The sequence below is a fragment of the Mixophyes fleayi genome, chromosome 1 (assembly GCF_038048845.1).
Source record: "Mixophyes fleayi isolate aMixFle1 chromosome 1, aMixFle1.hap1, whole genome shotgun sequence".
NCBI lineage: Eukaryota > Metazoa > Chordata > Amphibia > Anura > Limnodynastidae > Mixophyes > Mixophyes fleayi.
Window position 1 is genome coordinate 69,574,718 of NC_134402.1, and position 16,707 is coordinate 69,591,424.

Sequence of the window (16,707 nt, forward strand, 5' to 3'; positions counted from 1 at the left end):
GTGCCTCTACTCTGGTGCGAGGTCCTCCATTTTTTCTCCCTACACCTGTGTGGAATCGTGGCCGCTCGCTATCCTGCCATCTGCGCATGCGCAGGTCTCACTAGTAGCTTCACCTGTCCATGGAGGTGATTGACAGATCAATCACCTCACCCTGTTTGAGGCACCTGCAACCCTAGGTAGGGGCCTGATCTTGAAGTCTCATTCCCAGTGAACTTCTATAGGTGTGTGCAGATCCTAAACGGCTTCCAGCTTTACTCGTTATACAGTTTCCAAACTGAGTGCAGATTGTTCTTACTACAGCTTCCACGCTGCTCCCTTGTTCAACTCAGCGGTGGTTCCCACACCGCTACAACACTATCATCCCGCTGATCGTGTCACAGCTTCCACGCTGCTCCTGGCTCCACTCAGCAGCGGTCCTCTGACCGTTCCAACACTGACACCCTGCTGATCGTGTTACAGCTTCCACGCTGCTTCCCTGCTCAACTCAGCGGCGGTTCCCATACCGCTACAACGCTTCATCTCCCAGCTGATTCCGGATCTACACAACTGGGTATGCGTTACTAACTATTGACTATTATCTATTCTACTCGCATACCAGTTGCATCCATTGTTGTTTATTGCGCAGGGTACAGGTACCCATATAGACTGTGTTTCCGCATTGCTCCAGTTAGGACTTGCTGTCACTCAAGCTCTTTACCTACTCACGCTACTACTTGGCGTCATTGTGCATAAACTGCTGTGATCAGCTTCTCCCCACTGCAAGGCACCAACTATATATACAGACTATTCATTGTGCCTTCCAAGACATTGCTCTACTCGCGCTGTTCCCATACAGCCACAGTTTTCCTTTCAACTTCACTCTCCTGCACATGGACAAGTCCTCACTCCCTCCACAGCAGTGGTACAACTTGCTGCACGCAGACCACTGACTTACCTGCTACATACCTGCACCTGGAACAGTCCTCCTATCACAGCGGTGGTACAACTTGCTACTCGCAGACCACTGACTTTCCTATTACCTACCTACACCTGGACCCGTTTCCTCACCATAGCGGTGGTACAACTTGCTGTACGCAGACCACTGACTCCTCCTCTACCTATCATCACCGATCCACGTCCACTCCTCGTGTCTACATTATCTCCAGTTTCCAGCTTACAACTCCAAGTCGTTGATTGCCTCAGACTATCTCTACTCTCCTGCTGTTGTGTCGCTCCAATCATTCACCTGCCTGCTTTGAGGTGCGTGCCATATCCCCGCCTCTCCAGCAGAGTACCATCTGGTGAAACTCGGGTAGCAACTCCTAGTGCCCGTGACAGTTTTAATATTTCACTTTGATTTCTAGTAAGGATACTTCATATTTTAATTATTTCTAATAAAAGTTATATTTAAATTTTTCATATGGACCGGAGTGTTTATCTGTCCCCATCTTTAGAACCTTTGTTCAATTCTTTCTAGTTACATATAGTGGACTAGCACCCTCTCCTGGCAAAAATCAAACACTCTACAGTGGTTATTTGATCCAGGAGGACGTTCCTGATTTCCTAGTGCGGAACACTCCCCCTTCTTTTTTGGAATCCTGACAGTAGCAAAGTTCTGCTCTGCCTCTGTGGAGTGTTAGATGAAAGCGCTGCATGAAAAAATCTTATAAAAATATAAAATTATTCTAGAGCTGGTAGACTACTGATAAAACAATAATTAATACAATCATTTAATTTCTATACAAAAGAACTTTAAGAAAAGTATAAAGGTTTATAAATAAAATAAATGATTGCGCTGTGTTAAAATTATCATCAAATTTCAAATCTGAAATTCTTCCTTATGAAACAAGGTTTTTTATAAACACTGAACAGTAGGCTGTGTTACAATTCAAATTTCATGTTACAATTAATTGAAGTAGTATATAGGCGTTCCATAGTCCATTGGGCTCCCAAGATTGCGATGGGATAGTGAAGAATTTTGTAATGTCTTTGTTGACCAATACTGATTAGGAACATCTGTTTTTAGAATTAACTCTTCCACTGCTGCACACATCCCTCTCCACATCAAAAATACCACATCAAATAAAATGATAAAACTAAAATAAGATAAAACAATGTAAATATATTTCCTGCTAATATATTGGCTCCATCCAAAAATACCTTTGACATTACATAACTAGATTTCCTGAAGATTTTTAATTGTGTGCTGCCTAGGCTAAACAGTTGGCTAGCAGAGTATGAGAGCATTTCTCCTTAGTAGGTCAAGTGGAAGTTGTCCTTACAGATCAAAGTACAAATTACATGTCCCAAATGAAGCAAGGGATACTCAGGTTCTTGAAAGTTTCATCAGCTATGACATTGGTTTACCATCTGTAGATCGACAGTCTAGTTGAGTTAAAATTACCTTGAAATATTTTCTTAATAGACTTGTCCAAACAGAGTAGCTTTGAAACCAACTTCCCCCTTTGCTTCTATTTGCAGTTGTGGCAGATCCCCAGGCTTCCACTGGCTCTTTGCCATTTGAACTTCTGTATTACAATAAACCTTAGGGTATTATCGATCTTTTGCAGAACTCATGGGGGGAACAGACTTGAAGAGAGGAATAGCACCAAACAATAAGGCTGAGTACACATTACAGAAAATTTCTCCTGATGCGAGATCTTTAACAATTTTACCAACGACAGAAAAAAAAGTCCCGGTCAACAAGCCGATCATGTGTACACACTATACAAGTTTTACACGATTTACCTTCAGATCTGTGCTCTTCATCTGTCATAATTATCGGCTGAAAAGATCCTGACACTATCTATGGGCACTGCTGGTGTGAGTGCATACACACTGCAGAATTGAAACACTGTTGCATAGTTGAATAACATTTTTAGTCCGGTTTAAAAATCAAATCAAACAATAGGATGTGCTTTGGAACGATAATCGTTCCTCGTTGCAGCGCAGCCTATACAGTGATGCGTGGCCGAATGGCTGTTTATCGTTTTTTGGCCCGATAATCAGATGAAAACACTGCAGTGTGTAACCAGCCTAACTGTCAGAAAAGACAGAGGAAAGTGTTTTATAATCAATTCTGTGAGAAAAGAGTCTATATTGCAAAATGTGAATTTAGGATTGCTTGCATTATGGATAAGCATATTTTCCAGGTACAGAATGTCCCTTACATCCAAGGCACATCACCTCTGCAACATTCTTGTCAGGGAATTGCATCAATTTATTTATTATGACAAATAACGGTTTATGCCCCCCCCCCCGGCATTTTTTATTATTGTCCGCCTGATTTTAAATCGATTGAATTCGTCTGAACGTTAATGGAAAACTAAAGTCTAAAAACAAAGAAGAGCTGCTGGTAACCACAAAGGTAAAAATATTTGAAATTAAATCACCATTTAAAATTGAATGAAGTAGTTTTGTGATGAAGATTGAAGAAGATTGTGATGACTGTATGATGGCAATAATTTTTTTTTTTAATAAATTTCATGCTTTATTACTCTTGTGTCACCTAATTGTAGAAAAGAAAAGTGACAGCCCTTTTCCATAGCAGTGAATAAATCACTTATTTCAATTACAGTAAATCACTTTTGAACAACTGTTCCTAAATAAACAGTAATATTTTATTCAAATACAGTTTTAAACAATACATCTTTTGAATGTGACAAGGATGTTCTAAATTTGTTAAATTAATAAAAATTAAGGGGAGTAGCTGTAACTTAAATGCATGGTAGAAAATGATTCTTAAATGATAGAAAATATATAACACATTTTTATACCTAAAGCACTTGTAATGCATTGCCCAATGCGAGTTAAACAACAACACATAACCAAATGTGATCACCAATCACCATCATTAATTATTTATAGTTTTTCAGTTCGATACAAGCTAATAGCATCATTACAAGACAAGATCTGTGTATACTGGTTTACATATTGCACTTGATCTGCACTGCGAAAACCCCTTTATTTGCAGCTCTGCCCCAAGATGGCCTGCCCAGCACACTGTGAGGAGCACACCTACCTCATATTCTCAGGGAAAAGCCTCCACAAACATGAAGATCACAATGTGCAAACGCCATATCAAAGTGCAACCTCCTACCTCTTTACAACCTTTCATTGAATAAAATGTTTTTCGATTACTATCCTAAAATACAGCTTGATTGATGGTTTACGGCTTCAATGAATAATGAGAGTTGAGAGACATCAATCAATACTCCCTTTATTACATGTGTCACTTTTGTGAATTTGAAGCATTGTTTTTGCATTGGGCAAAGTGCACCTACAAATCTTTCTGCAACTGGAAATTTTAATATACATTCCCTTGAAAGTAAAGCATGAGACCCAATCTCTCTGCATTGCTTTAAAGGAAACCTTGTCACATTTTTGGGATACTGTACTTGGTTTATTTTATGCAAGTTGTCATTCTCAATAAGTAACTGACAGTCAATGGTGTTTCCCAGTACAATAGATGTTTCAATTAGATGGATGGTTGTATTGACTAGTGATAGTGGAAAGTACAGCAATAAATGGTTGACATGACAATGTGTTGCCTGAGTACTTAAATACCTAAGGCCTGAGTCATTAGGGAGAGCAAGGCAAGAAAATTGCGTTCTCTTGTTGATAACATTTTCTAAATTTTTATTATGCACAAATTAAAACAGGATTTAGACAATAGGATTGCCTTTTTAAATAAATATCTTTTTAAAAATTAGATTTTTTATTCTCTAAATACATAATGGTTAACATTGTTATAGGAATAGTGAAGAGAGAATTTGAACATGATGGGCCTGAGTCATTAAGGAGGGCAAGGAAAAAAAGGAGTGAATTTTAACCTGAACAAAACATGTTACAATGCAAGGGGTAGAAAATTAGTTTATTATTTTGCACATGAAAAAAATATTGACTTTTTTGTTATGTAGCACACAAATATTTGAAAACTTAATTTTTCCACTGAAATTTAAAGTTGATCTAAGCAGGGGATGCCCTACCTCAACTATAAATCTGTCCCCCCATTTTAACTTTACCTCCCCCTCAAATGCAATGTGGTTTTGCCAAGGTGCAAAGTTACTCCTTTTTTGCTTTGTTCTCCTTAATGACAAGTGCAAAGAAACAAAACAAACTTTTTTGCACCGGTAAAAAATGACCCCAATAGGTATAGGGTCAGAGGCGAAACTAGAGAATGGGGGCAATTCCCAAAAACATTGTAAGCTCCACTGTTGTTGTGATTAATATGAATAAATAAACATAGCAAAGTGATAATGATAATAGCATTAACAATATTTGTAACCTAACAACTATATTTGTTTACTGTTAATGTAGTTAATCTTTCAATGTACAATAATGCAATATTTTTAAACCCTACCTACCACCATGTCCATTCTTATTTTACAAATCTCCCTCACAATAAATGCCAAATGTTAAGTTATTTTGACAGTACATTATAATTATGTCATATTTCCTACAAACTGCATCTGAATTTTTCTTTTAGATCTCACTATTTAATATTTATTAGTCCAAATAAACGCAACCTTAACATGTACAGCATGTATTTCGTTTGGGTAATTTCGTTCTGGGTTATGGTAAAAAAAAAAGAAATAGTTGCACAGATAAGCATAAATAATAACATTTGGAATGCTAAAGGAATTAGATGCAGGAAGAATAAAGAAGCTCTTATCATCCCTGAGGATCCAGCTTTGCTCACACAACTCAGCTTCAGTGTAGAAATCGGGAGGTGATGGGAGAGAACAAGGAAGAAGTAGTGTCAAGAAGCAGTAGGGCAGACTTGATTTGTAAACTTGAACAGAGCTGAGACAGGGGTTGGTAGGGGTGGAACAGTGCCAGAAGAGCAGGGTGGGGGGCCTCTTATGATCATGTGCAATTACGCGTCCCCTGCATTCCCATCGAGGTTGGGTCTGGCTATACCGCCTTAAAAGTCTGCTGTAAGTACAAGTTAATAAAAAAATGGGTAATGGCAAGTACAGAAACAATGACTTTTGTATTTATTACAGTACTGAATGAAATAAATAGAATGAGGGATGTGACGATATGGGCAATGTGTACATTGGAAAAAACCCTACACAAATCTATTAAACTCCAATAAATTATGAGTCACTATAAGGCAGTGGTGCCAAAGTGATCCATCACCATCTACTGATTGGCTGTGTTGCAGGGACCGGAAAAGACAATCTCATACTTATCAACTTTGAAGATTTGTTTTCCGGGAGCCTGTCATGGGAGGTGGGTGTGGCGGGGGCGGGGCTCCAAAATGTGCACCACCCCCGTGACGGCATGACGCATAACGCGTCATTTGACAGCGGGGGAGGGGCCAATTCCTCGTGAATCGCGGCGTTTGGGAGCTAATTCTGCCCACTTCACTAGGAAGTGGGGCACTTCCTAATGAAGTGGGCAGAATTCGGGAGATTGCCACACTTACCCAGGAGTCCGGGAGACTCTCGCAAAATGCGGGAGTCTCCCGGACATTCCGGGAGAGTTGGCAAGTATGGTCACAATCTTAACTTGTGTCGTAAGCTTTCCAGTAACACGCTGTCTCATCGCTCATGAAGCAAATAACCAAACTACATGTAATAATGATGTAATTAGTGATAGAAACATTTAGTTAACTTTAACTTTACAGTTAAATACCATCCTTATATTGCCATCCATTAGATTATATTTAGCATAATTAACTGTTTAGAAAAATAGTAATTTTAAAGTTTTGTTTATGAATAAGACAAAATACCAGTCTAAAAAAAACAAGCTGGTTAATTAAATTTGCATAAGGCATGAACTACACTAATCCACTGTTGCAATACTGAATGAACATTCAGAGATATTAATAAGAAACATATAAATGCAAAAAACAGTGAGAGCAATAAAGCTAGTGTTTTCTTTTTGTTACAGTAATAAGCCACTGTGCAAAAACGATATTATAATGTTGTGCAGACGAAAACAAGGCCGTTTTCAATGGTTCATTTCAGCTGCACTCTGCAATCGTCTAACAAAAACTACAATAACAGTGATGCTCTGCTTCATCCTCTCACGGTAATTGGCTGCCTCTCCAGCCAATGGAAGCAGCTGATTCCAGCAGAGCAGGTGTTGATGGGGATGCAGTGCTACTGAAACATGGCGTGGAGAATGAAAACAGCAATGCAGCATTTGTTCATTATTAAGAGCTTTCTCATCTTGATTTTGTGTCTGCAGATCGGAGGGGGACAAAAGAAGAAAGAGGTATTAGATTACTCAGTGATGCATCTGTTTTATAGTGAAAATAAATGTGACACCTTTTTAAGCCCGTGTGCTCTCCCCTGCTATGGTTCTGAGATGTGTAACCTTGTATGAACATTTCTGGTTATAAAATCACAACCTTCAAATGAGTATATCTATGTCATCTATCCTAACATATGCACACACATGGAGCCCAAAAATGTCTGTTCTGTTAATACAAGTGCCTACTTGATTTTTCATGAAAATTTTCAGACACATCTAATGTTAGATACACTACATAGTTAGACACTTGTATTTACCATATTATGGCTATTTAAATAAAAACAAACAAGAAAGGGCAATTTGCTCTGTAATTATTCAAATAAAAATGCAACTTACATTTAGTTTTTGTATCTTTACTATTTCTTTAAGCTTTATGGTTATATAGTGAATTTTAATAGTTCACACACATGTTACTTTAACATGAATAATAGCTAAAAGAAAAGGCTGTTTTTTAAAATATAGATAGATGAGGTAGTAACAGATAATGGCAATGAAAAGAGCTGCTAAATGCTTTACCAGATACAGTTCAGATACATAACACATTAGATACACTCTGCTATAGGCAGACACTTGTATTTGCAAAACATACTATTTTGAGTCTATAATGTCTATTTAATTTTTTTTTAAAAAAAAAATCCACAAAGGACCATTTGCCCTGTAAGTTTAATAAAATGCAGCTTTAGGTTTGTATCTTTATTATGTATCCCATCTTTATGGTCATATAGTACATTTTAAGAGTTCACACACATAATTTTAACATGAATAATAAATAAATAATGAATCATAACAATAATAATAAAGAATGAATAATAACAATATATATAAAAGAAAATGCTGATTTTTTAAAGTTATTTTTTCTTTCAGTATTCCAAAAAGAGGAAAAAAATGTCAAAACATTAGATGTGTTGCAATAGCTTTTGTGAACCACATTTGTTCAATTAGAAATGTATGCGGCTCATAAAAGTGCAAACATAAAAAATACTTCCTATATCTTTTCCTTGCATAGGAGTCAATGAAAAATTATAACATAGTGTAACACTGTAAGGTAATTGTCTACCTTTATAAATACTGATATTGTGCCTAAATCAGAACCAGTGATAATACAGAAAAGGTGAGTAAAAAAATATAATAAAATAAGAGCAAGTAAGCAGAAAAAATAATGTGTGCATCTTGTACGATAAGCAATGAAAAGATTCATACTCTTTTTTTTTTTTTATTTTACCTTGTCTGTTGGTTTTATCACTAGTTCTGATTTAGGCACACTGGGCCTGATTCATTAAGGAAAGTAAAGCAAAAAAAAAGAGTAACTTTGGACCTTGGAAAAACCATGTTGTATTGGAAGGGGAGGTAAATTTAAAATGTGGGGACAGAAAAAAATGTAAAAAAAAGAAGCAAACACTCAGAAAAAAAAATGTCCGAATCTTGTTGGGGTAGGACATGTCCTAGACCAACTTTTAATGTCAGTGTAAAAATAAAGCTATCATGTTTTTGCGTTGTACATTAGAAAAAAGCCAGTATTTTCCTTATGTGAAAAATAATAAACTCATTTGGTTTAGGTACTAAATTTTGGCTTACTTAAAAACGACAGTACTTACCACGACTCGAGGATCCCGAAACCCTAATGTCAGACATGCTGACATTGATGACTGGTTGCAGTCGGCAATGTCAGCATGTCTGGCATAAGGGTTTCGGGATCCTCAAGTCGTGGTAAGTACTGTTGTTTTTTAGTAAGCCGTGATTATAAGTACCACCGACTCATTTGCACTCCATGAAATGTAACATGGTTTTGCCAAGGTTCAAAGTAACTAATTTTCTTTACTTTCCTTAATGAATCAGGCCCAATATCACTATTTGTAAAGGTGGTCAATTACCTTACAATGCTGCACTATGATATACATTCTTTTTTGTTTCATTTGACTTAAGTGAGGTTAAAGGAAGTAAGAAGGGAGAAAGAGAAAAAAATCAAGAAGATTTTACTAACAATTGAAGTATTCATAAAACATATATTTTTATTTATGTATTATTATATATTTCTTTATTATTCACTTTATTGGGACACCAATAGTGCTGGGATATCTTCTTTACCTATTATTCATTTATTTGTTTGAAATTGGTGTGTGATTTCTGTACGAAATCTGGGCTGCAATTGAGTTGCAAGAATTTGATAACCTATATACTTTAAATAATTCATGAAACTGTACATATTCGTTTATTGAATACATTGATTCTTCATTAACTGAGTTTACTGGAAAAACTGTGTGAACCAGGTATTTAGTATATGGTGGTGGATCATTTAGCAGAAGTCACTTTAGCATAACCTTTTCTGTAAGTTGATCAATCCTTCTTTACAAAAGTTCTTCTACTCATTATTGTTTTTTAACTTGTTTTTGTCAGGCTTCATTATTTTGTTTGGATTATGGTCAGAGATTTTTGTTGGGTTTTCCAAAATACCACATTCTGTGTAGATCATGTACATGTTTAAGCTCTTTATGATGATCTGTTAAGTTCCAGCTCTCAGGCGAGCACCATAACATTCTTCTTAGAGTTTGCTAGTGCTTAATTCAATGAATTATTGTGAACCATATCCAGAGACTGCTCCCACCACAGTGTTTAACAGTCGGGATGAAGTTCTTTTTTTGTTTCCTGCAAACATATTAGGTGATAGAATATATCTATGTAGTGCAGTGCTTTTTTGTTCTTTTAGAAATGCAGGTGTTTAATGGGCTCCTGCGCACCTATGTTTGTGTTTAGTAAATTACATTTGAAGGATAGTTCCACTCAATTCTTAGCTTTCAGTGAAATTAGTTGGGATATTAAATAACCTGAACTTCTGATCCAGCGGATCCCACAGTACCTGTAATGATTCAAGTCTTACTCAGGGTGGGCTGAAACTGCTAGTGGCATTATCAGGGCCCCTCTGTTGTGAGGTTCCAATTTAGGTCAGGTGCATTTTGTGGAGGGAAATGCATCCGGATGGGCAATTCTACCAATGGAATAAAGGTATGGAAATGTGCAAGTGTGATCCATAAAATGAAGATATTCCTGAGTTGTTAAAAATATAAATGAGACTAAAACAAGCAGGATTTTAAAAAGAAAAACTTCATGAATGGTGGTCCAAATGTGGTAGCCAGGGTAATTGGTTGTCTAAAGCATTTATATGGAGGCTGTTCTAAAAAGAGTAATGTAGATTTGCATCTTGTTGTGGACGAGGAGGACAAATAGATGTATTTTCTCAAAGCTGAATGCAGCTGCATTGTTGCACTTTCGTAAATGTTAGATCGATGTATTGAATAAAATATAATTGTCATTTGTTTTAAATGTTTCTCCTGCCAAATAATGCTTATTTCTGGGAGAAAGGGGGTGTTCCCAACCACTAAAAAAAAGCAGGGAAAAAATACCCGCTATTCTTGGAGTGGAGCCCCTGTAACACTTGAAATTACAATATTTGAAATAAATAAAACTCAGCTTAATGAATAGCACATGATTTCATACATAGTTTGTTCATATTTATCCGACCGGTTCTAACGTGTATTTCATTACTCTCCATATGGTCTTAGGTGTCCAGTAAGTCATTATCATAGCAGTGTGTATGTAACTAACTTAAATGATTTTTTGCACCAGCACATTATTTCAGTTTGGTGAAACATATTGTAATGCGCATTAATTACTACGTACTAGAGGAGTGGGACATAGAGCTCCCCACCCTACTCCATCACACAGACACCCCATTACCTGCTCACTACTCTAATATACACACACCCCATTAGCCCTCCCTACTCTAATATACAGACTCCCGCATCCTTTTATGATATACAGACGCAACCCATCTCCCTCATCCTGTTGTGATATACAGGCCCAACCCATCTCCCTCATCCTGTTCTGATATACAGGCGCAACCCATCTCCCTCATCCTGCACTGATATACAGGCGCAACCCATCTCCCTCATCCTGCTCTGATATACAGACGCAACCCATCTCCCTCATCCTGCTCTGATATACAGGTGTAGCCCATCTCCCTCATCCTGCTCTAATATACAGGCGTAGCCCATCTCCCTCATCCTGCTCTGATATACAGGCGTAGCCCATCTCCCTCATCCTGCTCTGATATACAGGCGTAGCCCATCTCCCTCATCCTGCTCTGATATACAGGCGTAGCCCATCTCCCTCATCCTGCTCTGATATACAGGTGTAGCCCATCTCCCTCATCCTGCTCTGATATACAGGTGTAGCCCATCTCCCTCATCCTGCTCTTGTATACAGGCGTAGCCCATCTCCCTCATCCTGCTCTGATATACAGGTGTAGCCCATCTCCCTCATCCTGCTCTGATATACAGGCGTAGCCCATCTCCCTCATCCTGCTCTGATATACAGGCGTAGCCCATCTCCCTCATCCTGCTCTGATATACAGGCGTAGCCCATCTCCCTCATCCTGCTCTGATATACAGGCGTAGCCCATCTCCCTCATCCTGCTCTGATATACAGGCGTAGCCCATCTCCCTCATCCTGCTCTGATATACAGGCGTAGCCCATCTCCCTCATCCTGCTCTGATATACAGGCGTAGCTCATCTCCCTCATCCTGCTCTGATATACAGGCGTAGCCCATCTCCCTCATCCTGCTCTGATCTACAGACGCAACCCTCCTCCCTCATCCTGCTCTGATATACAGACGCAACCCTCCTCCCTCATCCTGCTCTGATATACAGACGCAACCCTCCTCCCTCATCCTGCTCTGATATACAGACGCAACCCTCCTCCCTCATCCTGCTCTGATATACAGACGCAACCCTCCTCCCTCATCCTGCACTGATATACAGGCGCAGCCCATCTCCCTCATCCTGCACTGATATACAGTCGTAGCCCATCTCCCTCATCCTGCACTGATATACAGGCGCAGCCCATCTCCCTCATCCTGCACTGATATACAGGCGCAGCCCATCTCCCTCATCCTGCACTGATATACAGGCGCAAACCATCTCCACTAATATATTTTACCTTATCCCTCAATGATATAGGGATCAATTGATAGTGAGGCACTTTATAAAGTTCTACTTTCCGCTTTATACTTTACCCTATATTATATATTGCATATATTATAAAGAAAATAACAAATTAAGAAAAGGGAAGGAGGTTTTTAAGAAAGGGGGACTTCAATTTTTTTTTTTAAATTGTTTACTAGTCCTTTTTCATAATGTTTTACCTATTATCTGTTTTTTGGTGACTTCAAGCTAGCATGCCCATTAGTGTTTATTTCCCAAGAAAACAAGTGTTAAAAACATCATTTGTAGATATGTTTGACATTTGTACGTTACTAGTGTTCTTGCTTGCTATTGGAAGTAACTGTAGGCTTCCCCATTGTGTTTACTTGAGGTAGATGTAAGTAAATGGAACATGATATATTAAGAAAATCTGAACGTTAGTAAAATTATTGTAAATAACGTCAAATATTTTGTGAATTAGGTACTTTAAATAATAAACTGCTAATGTTCTACTTTGAAGCAAAGAATCATGAAGGCCCCATTTTTAGATGTTTCTAGTATTGCAGAATAATTCAGGGGTATACGAACAGGAGAAATCTGAAATATATTTTCAATAATTTAGTCCACAAAATGTTTAATAGAATTTTAGCATATTCTAGAATGCCTTGAAACAGAATACATTTTCCTTCCTTAGTTTCATTTTCTAGTGCAGGTTAGATAATAAAAGCAAGCTTTGGACTGGTTAGTTTAGGGTGTAGCACTCTTCTTCACATTACTGAATAAGCCCCATTGAGTTCTCCTTGCCGAATACACAAAAGCAATAAAGAGAGATAGTCTTTGAACAACCTTTAATATTGCAGCCTGGATACAACTTTACTGCCAGGCTTCCTGAGAAACAAATGAATAGAATGCCTTTATGTTTGCACTGAATTTTATGTGTATGCATATAGGTATCTTGTATATTGTTGAAACTTTTATATTGTGGTGTAACCTTCAGCAGTGTACATTTTTTTTCTTTAAAGCTTTTTTTAATGCGTAAATTGTTCTGCATTAGTTAACATGATTTACTGATCAGAATTATGGTTACAGTATTACTAAACCACAGTTTTAGAAAAGTAATATTTGTTACATAGTTGGCAATGTTTTAACATATTTTTCAGGGACTCTTTGGGGCATATTCAGTTGAATATGCCCGCGGCGTTAAAACTATTACCGGTATCACGGTAATAGTAAGCCGGATTTCAGCTCGCAGCTCCCTGAGCCGCGAGCTGAAATCCAGCAAGAAAAGTACCGTAATACCGGTATTTACGCGCACTATTACCGTAATGACGGTAATAATGCGTGGGGCGCGTTAAATTTGGTTGTAACGCCAACAATTGAATATGCTCCTTTGCTGCTGAGCCAGGGCATCCATGCAGGTAACGGGCAATACTGTCTCAGCGGACATTGAAACCCAGGGCGTTACTACCATGGGTGAATGGTCCTACAGCTAAGGTGGCCTCCCTTCCCTCTCAAAGCTCCATGAGTATATGTCAATGGTTTACCATTGGGCATACATAGGGGCCCTTAACAAATTTTTGCTATGGGGCCCACAAATGTCTACACCCTTGATTGAAGCACTACAGTTCCCACCATGTCACTGAATGTAATCATAGTGTATGTTTTGCTTTTGAAAACTCCATTTTTAATAAATGTTGCTCTTCTAAAGCAGAAGTCCACAAACCCAGACCTCAAGAACTACCAACATGGTCTCGTTTTCAGGATTTTTGTCTGCAGAAACAGATGGCATAATTACTGACCCAGAGTTACCTCTGCATGACTAAATAAATCCTGAAAACATGAACTGTTGGTAGCGCTCTGCTCTGAAGCCTAGAATACATTACAAGAATTGCATGTAACATACATGCATTTCTTGTATTGTTTTGCATTGTCCAGTTTGTCAATGCTGAAAATGTGGACATTTCAAACCTGGGACTGGAAAATAGGGACAGTTGGCAATTTGTTTTTATACATTCTATACTATAGACAGGAAGTAACTATGTAACTAATGGTTTGGTTGGGGGTCTTGTGAAATTTTAAAATAATGAAAAGGTCATCAAAAAATCTTACACTATAATATCGTTACCAGAGTTTCAAAAGAAACATGTGTGCTTTTATGAAAGTCTTTTATCTCTTCGGTAATTTCTAGTATCTTGTAATAATTTAAGTAAGGAGCACATTATTTCTTATAACACACAAGGGAGACTCATATAACAGTGAAGCAGACACATACATACAAACAATAAATATTTATTAATTTTTGATATTTGTACATTTTCTTTTTATTAATTCTTAGAACACTAACACTCTGTTCCATCTACTTTAGTAGCTACTACTACCAGCCATGTGACCTCACTGTGTGCAGTGGTGCCGGAACTCGATACTAGATGTTCACATACTGCACAGATCCGTGAGATGCTCAGAATAAAAGGCAGAGTCCCAGTGCTGCAGCACACGGTGGATCCTGTGACCAGTAGCAACAGCTACCAGTGTAGCATATTTGTATAATATAGATAGAATAATGTACTCCCTACTATAAATTATAGGAGTATTAGAAGTCACGGTTGAGTTTTGTGACGGTATAAAAGCACCAGTACTTTTATCCAGGTCATAGAAGTCCAGGGTGACTTCTAATATCCATAATAATTTACAGTACAGGGTTGTGTTATTCTTTATAATACACAAGTTTTTTTTTAATGAACACTGAAGTGATGACATCAGAACACACTATTTATAAAGATATTACTCACAGAAATGTCAATACACACTAAATTCTATGTATATTCTGCGCTGCTTAAAATTTTGGACACAATTAGCTTTGCATGTTAGAATAGACATCATGTTATTTCTTCCTGTATAAACTTTAAAACAAATGTTAAAAGATTAGCACCCATTGCAGTTACTTATCATATCCCCCTGGCATAAAACAATATTAATTTTTTTTGTATCTTAATTTCTTTATTGTATTAAAATGAAAACATAACATTTACGATTTGTGTGCTTAAACCATGCCCTTTATTCAGTACCTATAGCACGTTTTCCATAATCAGCTTAGGTTCTCTCATTATCTGGAGCAAACAAATCCTCTGTCTGCACTTAGTACCATCCTTTCATGCTTATACATGTGCGTAACAGTGCGTAAAGAGGTACATGATATGACACTAAAGAAAGATAAAAAGAAACCACATTTGCGTTGCTCAACTACATTTTTCACATTAATAAATGACTCCTCTATTTCCTAAAATAAATAAATAATGGGGGAAAAAACTTAAACCCCGATACAAGTATGGAAATTGGTTGTTACAAATTACACTGGGTGATTGACAAGAGTATGCAATTTGAGCTTTCAAATTGACCACTTAATAAAACCCAACATGGTTTAATATAACAGGTTTAAGAAAGGTTGTAATCTAGAAAAAGCTTCCATGCAAAATCACTGTGTATTCTAGAAACTAGAATCTAGTGAAATTTTGGTTTAAAACATATTTTAGAATTGTGAAGGTATAGCAGGGTATTCAAGAGCTGTATAAATATATGATGATGATTATATGTGATGGAACATTACATTGGAGGACAGTACTTTGTCATATAACACATTAGAGTGAAACCGTTAAGTTAGGGCAACTCGGTGTAGGCATTTAAATATTAATTAGAGCTGGATAACTCCTATAAAAATGCCAAACAGTGATGACACTGAGCTGAGCAAGTCATGTAAGTTGGACATGATTTTTCATTGATATCACTTCATAAGGTTGCTTAATATATTTTAAGGCAAATGTAATATTTTGAATTGCAGGTAACTGCTAGATGCACCATATTATCAAACAAATTATTATTATTATTATTATTATTATTATTATTATTATTAACAAATCAAAAGCTTGGGTTATTTCAAAAAGAAAATCAAATTTAGGGGTAAATTTATCATTTATTCTAACTGTTATTTGTAGAATGTACTAAATAAATGACAGCTAGAATCTGATTGGTTGCTATAGGTAACATCTCAACTTTTTCAAACCCGCAGCTTGATAAATTTACCCCTTGGGGTCCAGCGAAGCCCTTTTCTGTAGTAAAGGTAACAGCAAGAGTTCTGAGGAATTCAGTACACAGCTGTCCATTTGCTGAGGGATCTCAAAGGCTGAATATCCCATTGGAAAGTAAAATCAATGTTAAGCATTTTCATAGTGGTGTGAAGCAAGTTAACCTCGTCACAAATTTTCTTAAATTCTATCAGCTCTCAGGTAAATTACCTGGTGGCTCTGGTTCAGGATGGAGTGACTATTTTTTTTTATTTTTTTGTTAATCGAGGAAACCGCAAAGCAGCTTATACAGTTAAAAGCCTGTTTAATACTCTGTGAATTATTTAACTAGAATTTATGTTGGCTTTTTCTTACGTGTTTTGATGATGGGTTAGTATAGGGTTGTTAAATTAAAAATCTCCAGTCT

General features: G+C 37.3%; 1 protein-coding gene across 1 annotated transcript in view; it reads left to right on the top strand.

Moving 5' to 3' along the window:
• The first annotated feature begins 7,047 nt into the window (after positions 1–7,047).
• TUSC3 (tumor suppressor candidate 3) overlaps positions 7,048–16,707 on the top strand; it is a 202,278-nt gene continuing 192,618 nt past the window's right edge. The window contains exon 1 of the mRNA XM_075196227.1: positions 7,048–7,206. Coding sequence (XP_075052328.1) covers positions 7,102–7,206 — 105 coding nt within the window. The 5' untranslated portion in view covers positions 7,048–7,101. The remainder of the gene's footprint in view (positions 7,207–16,707) is intronic.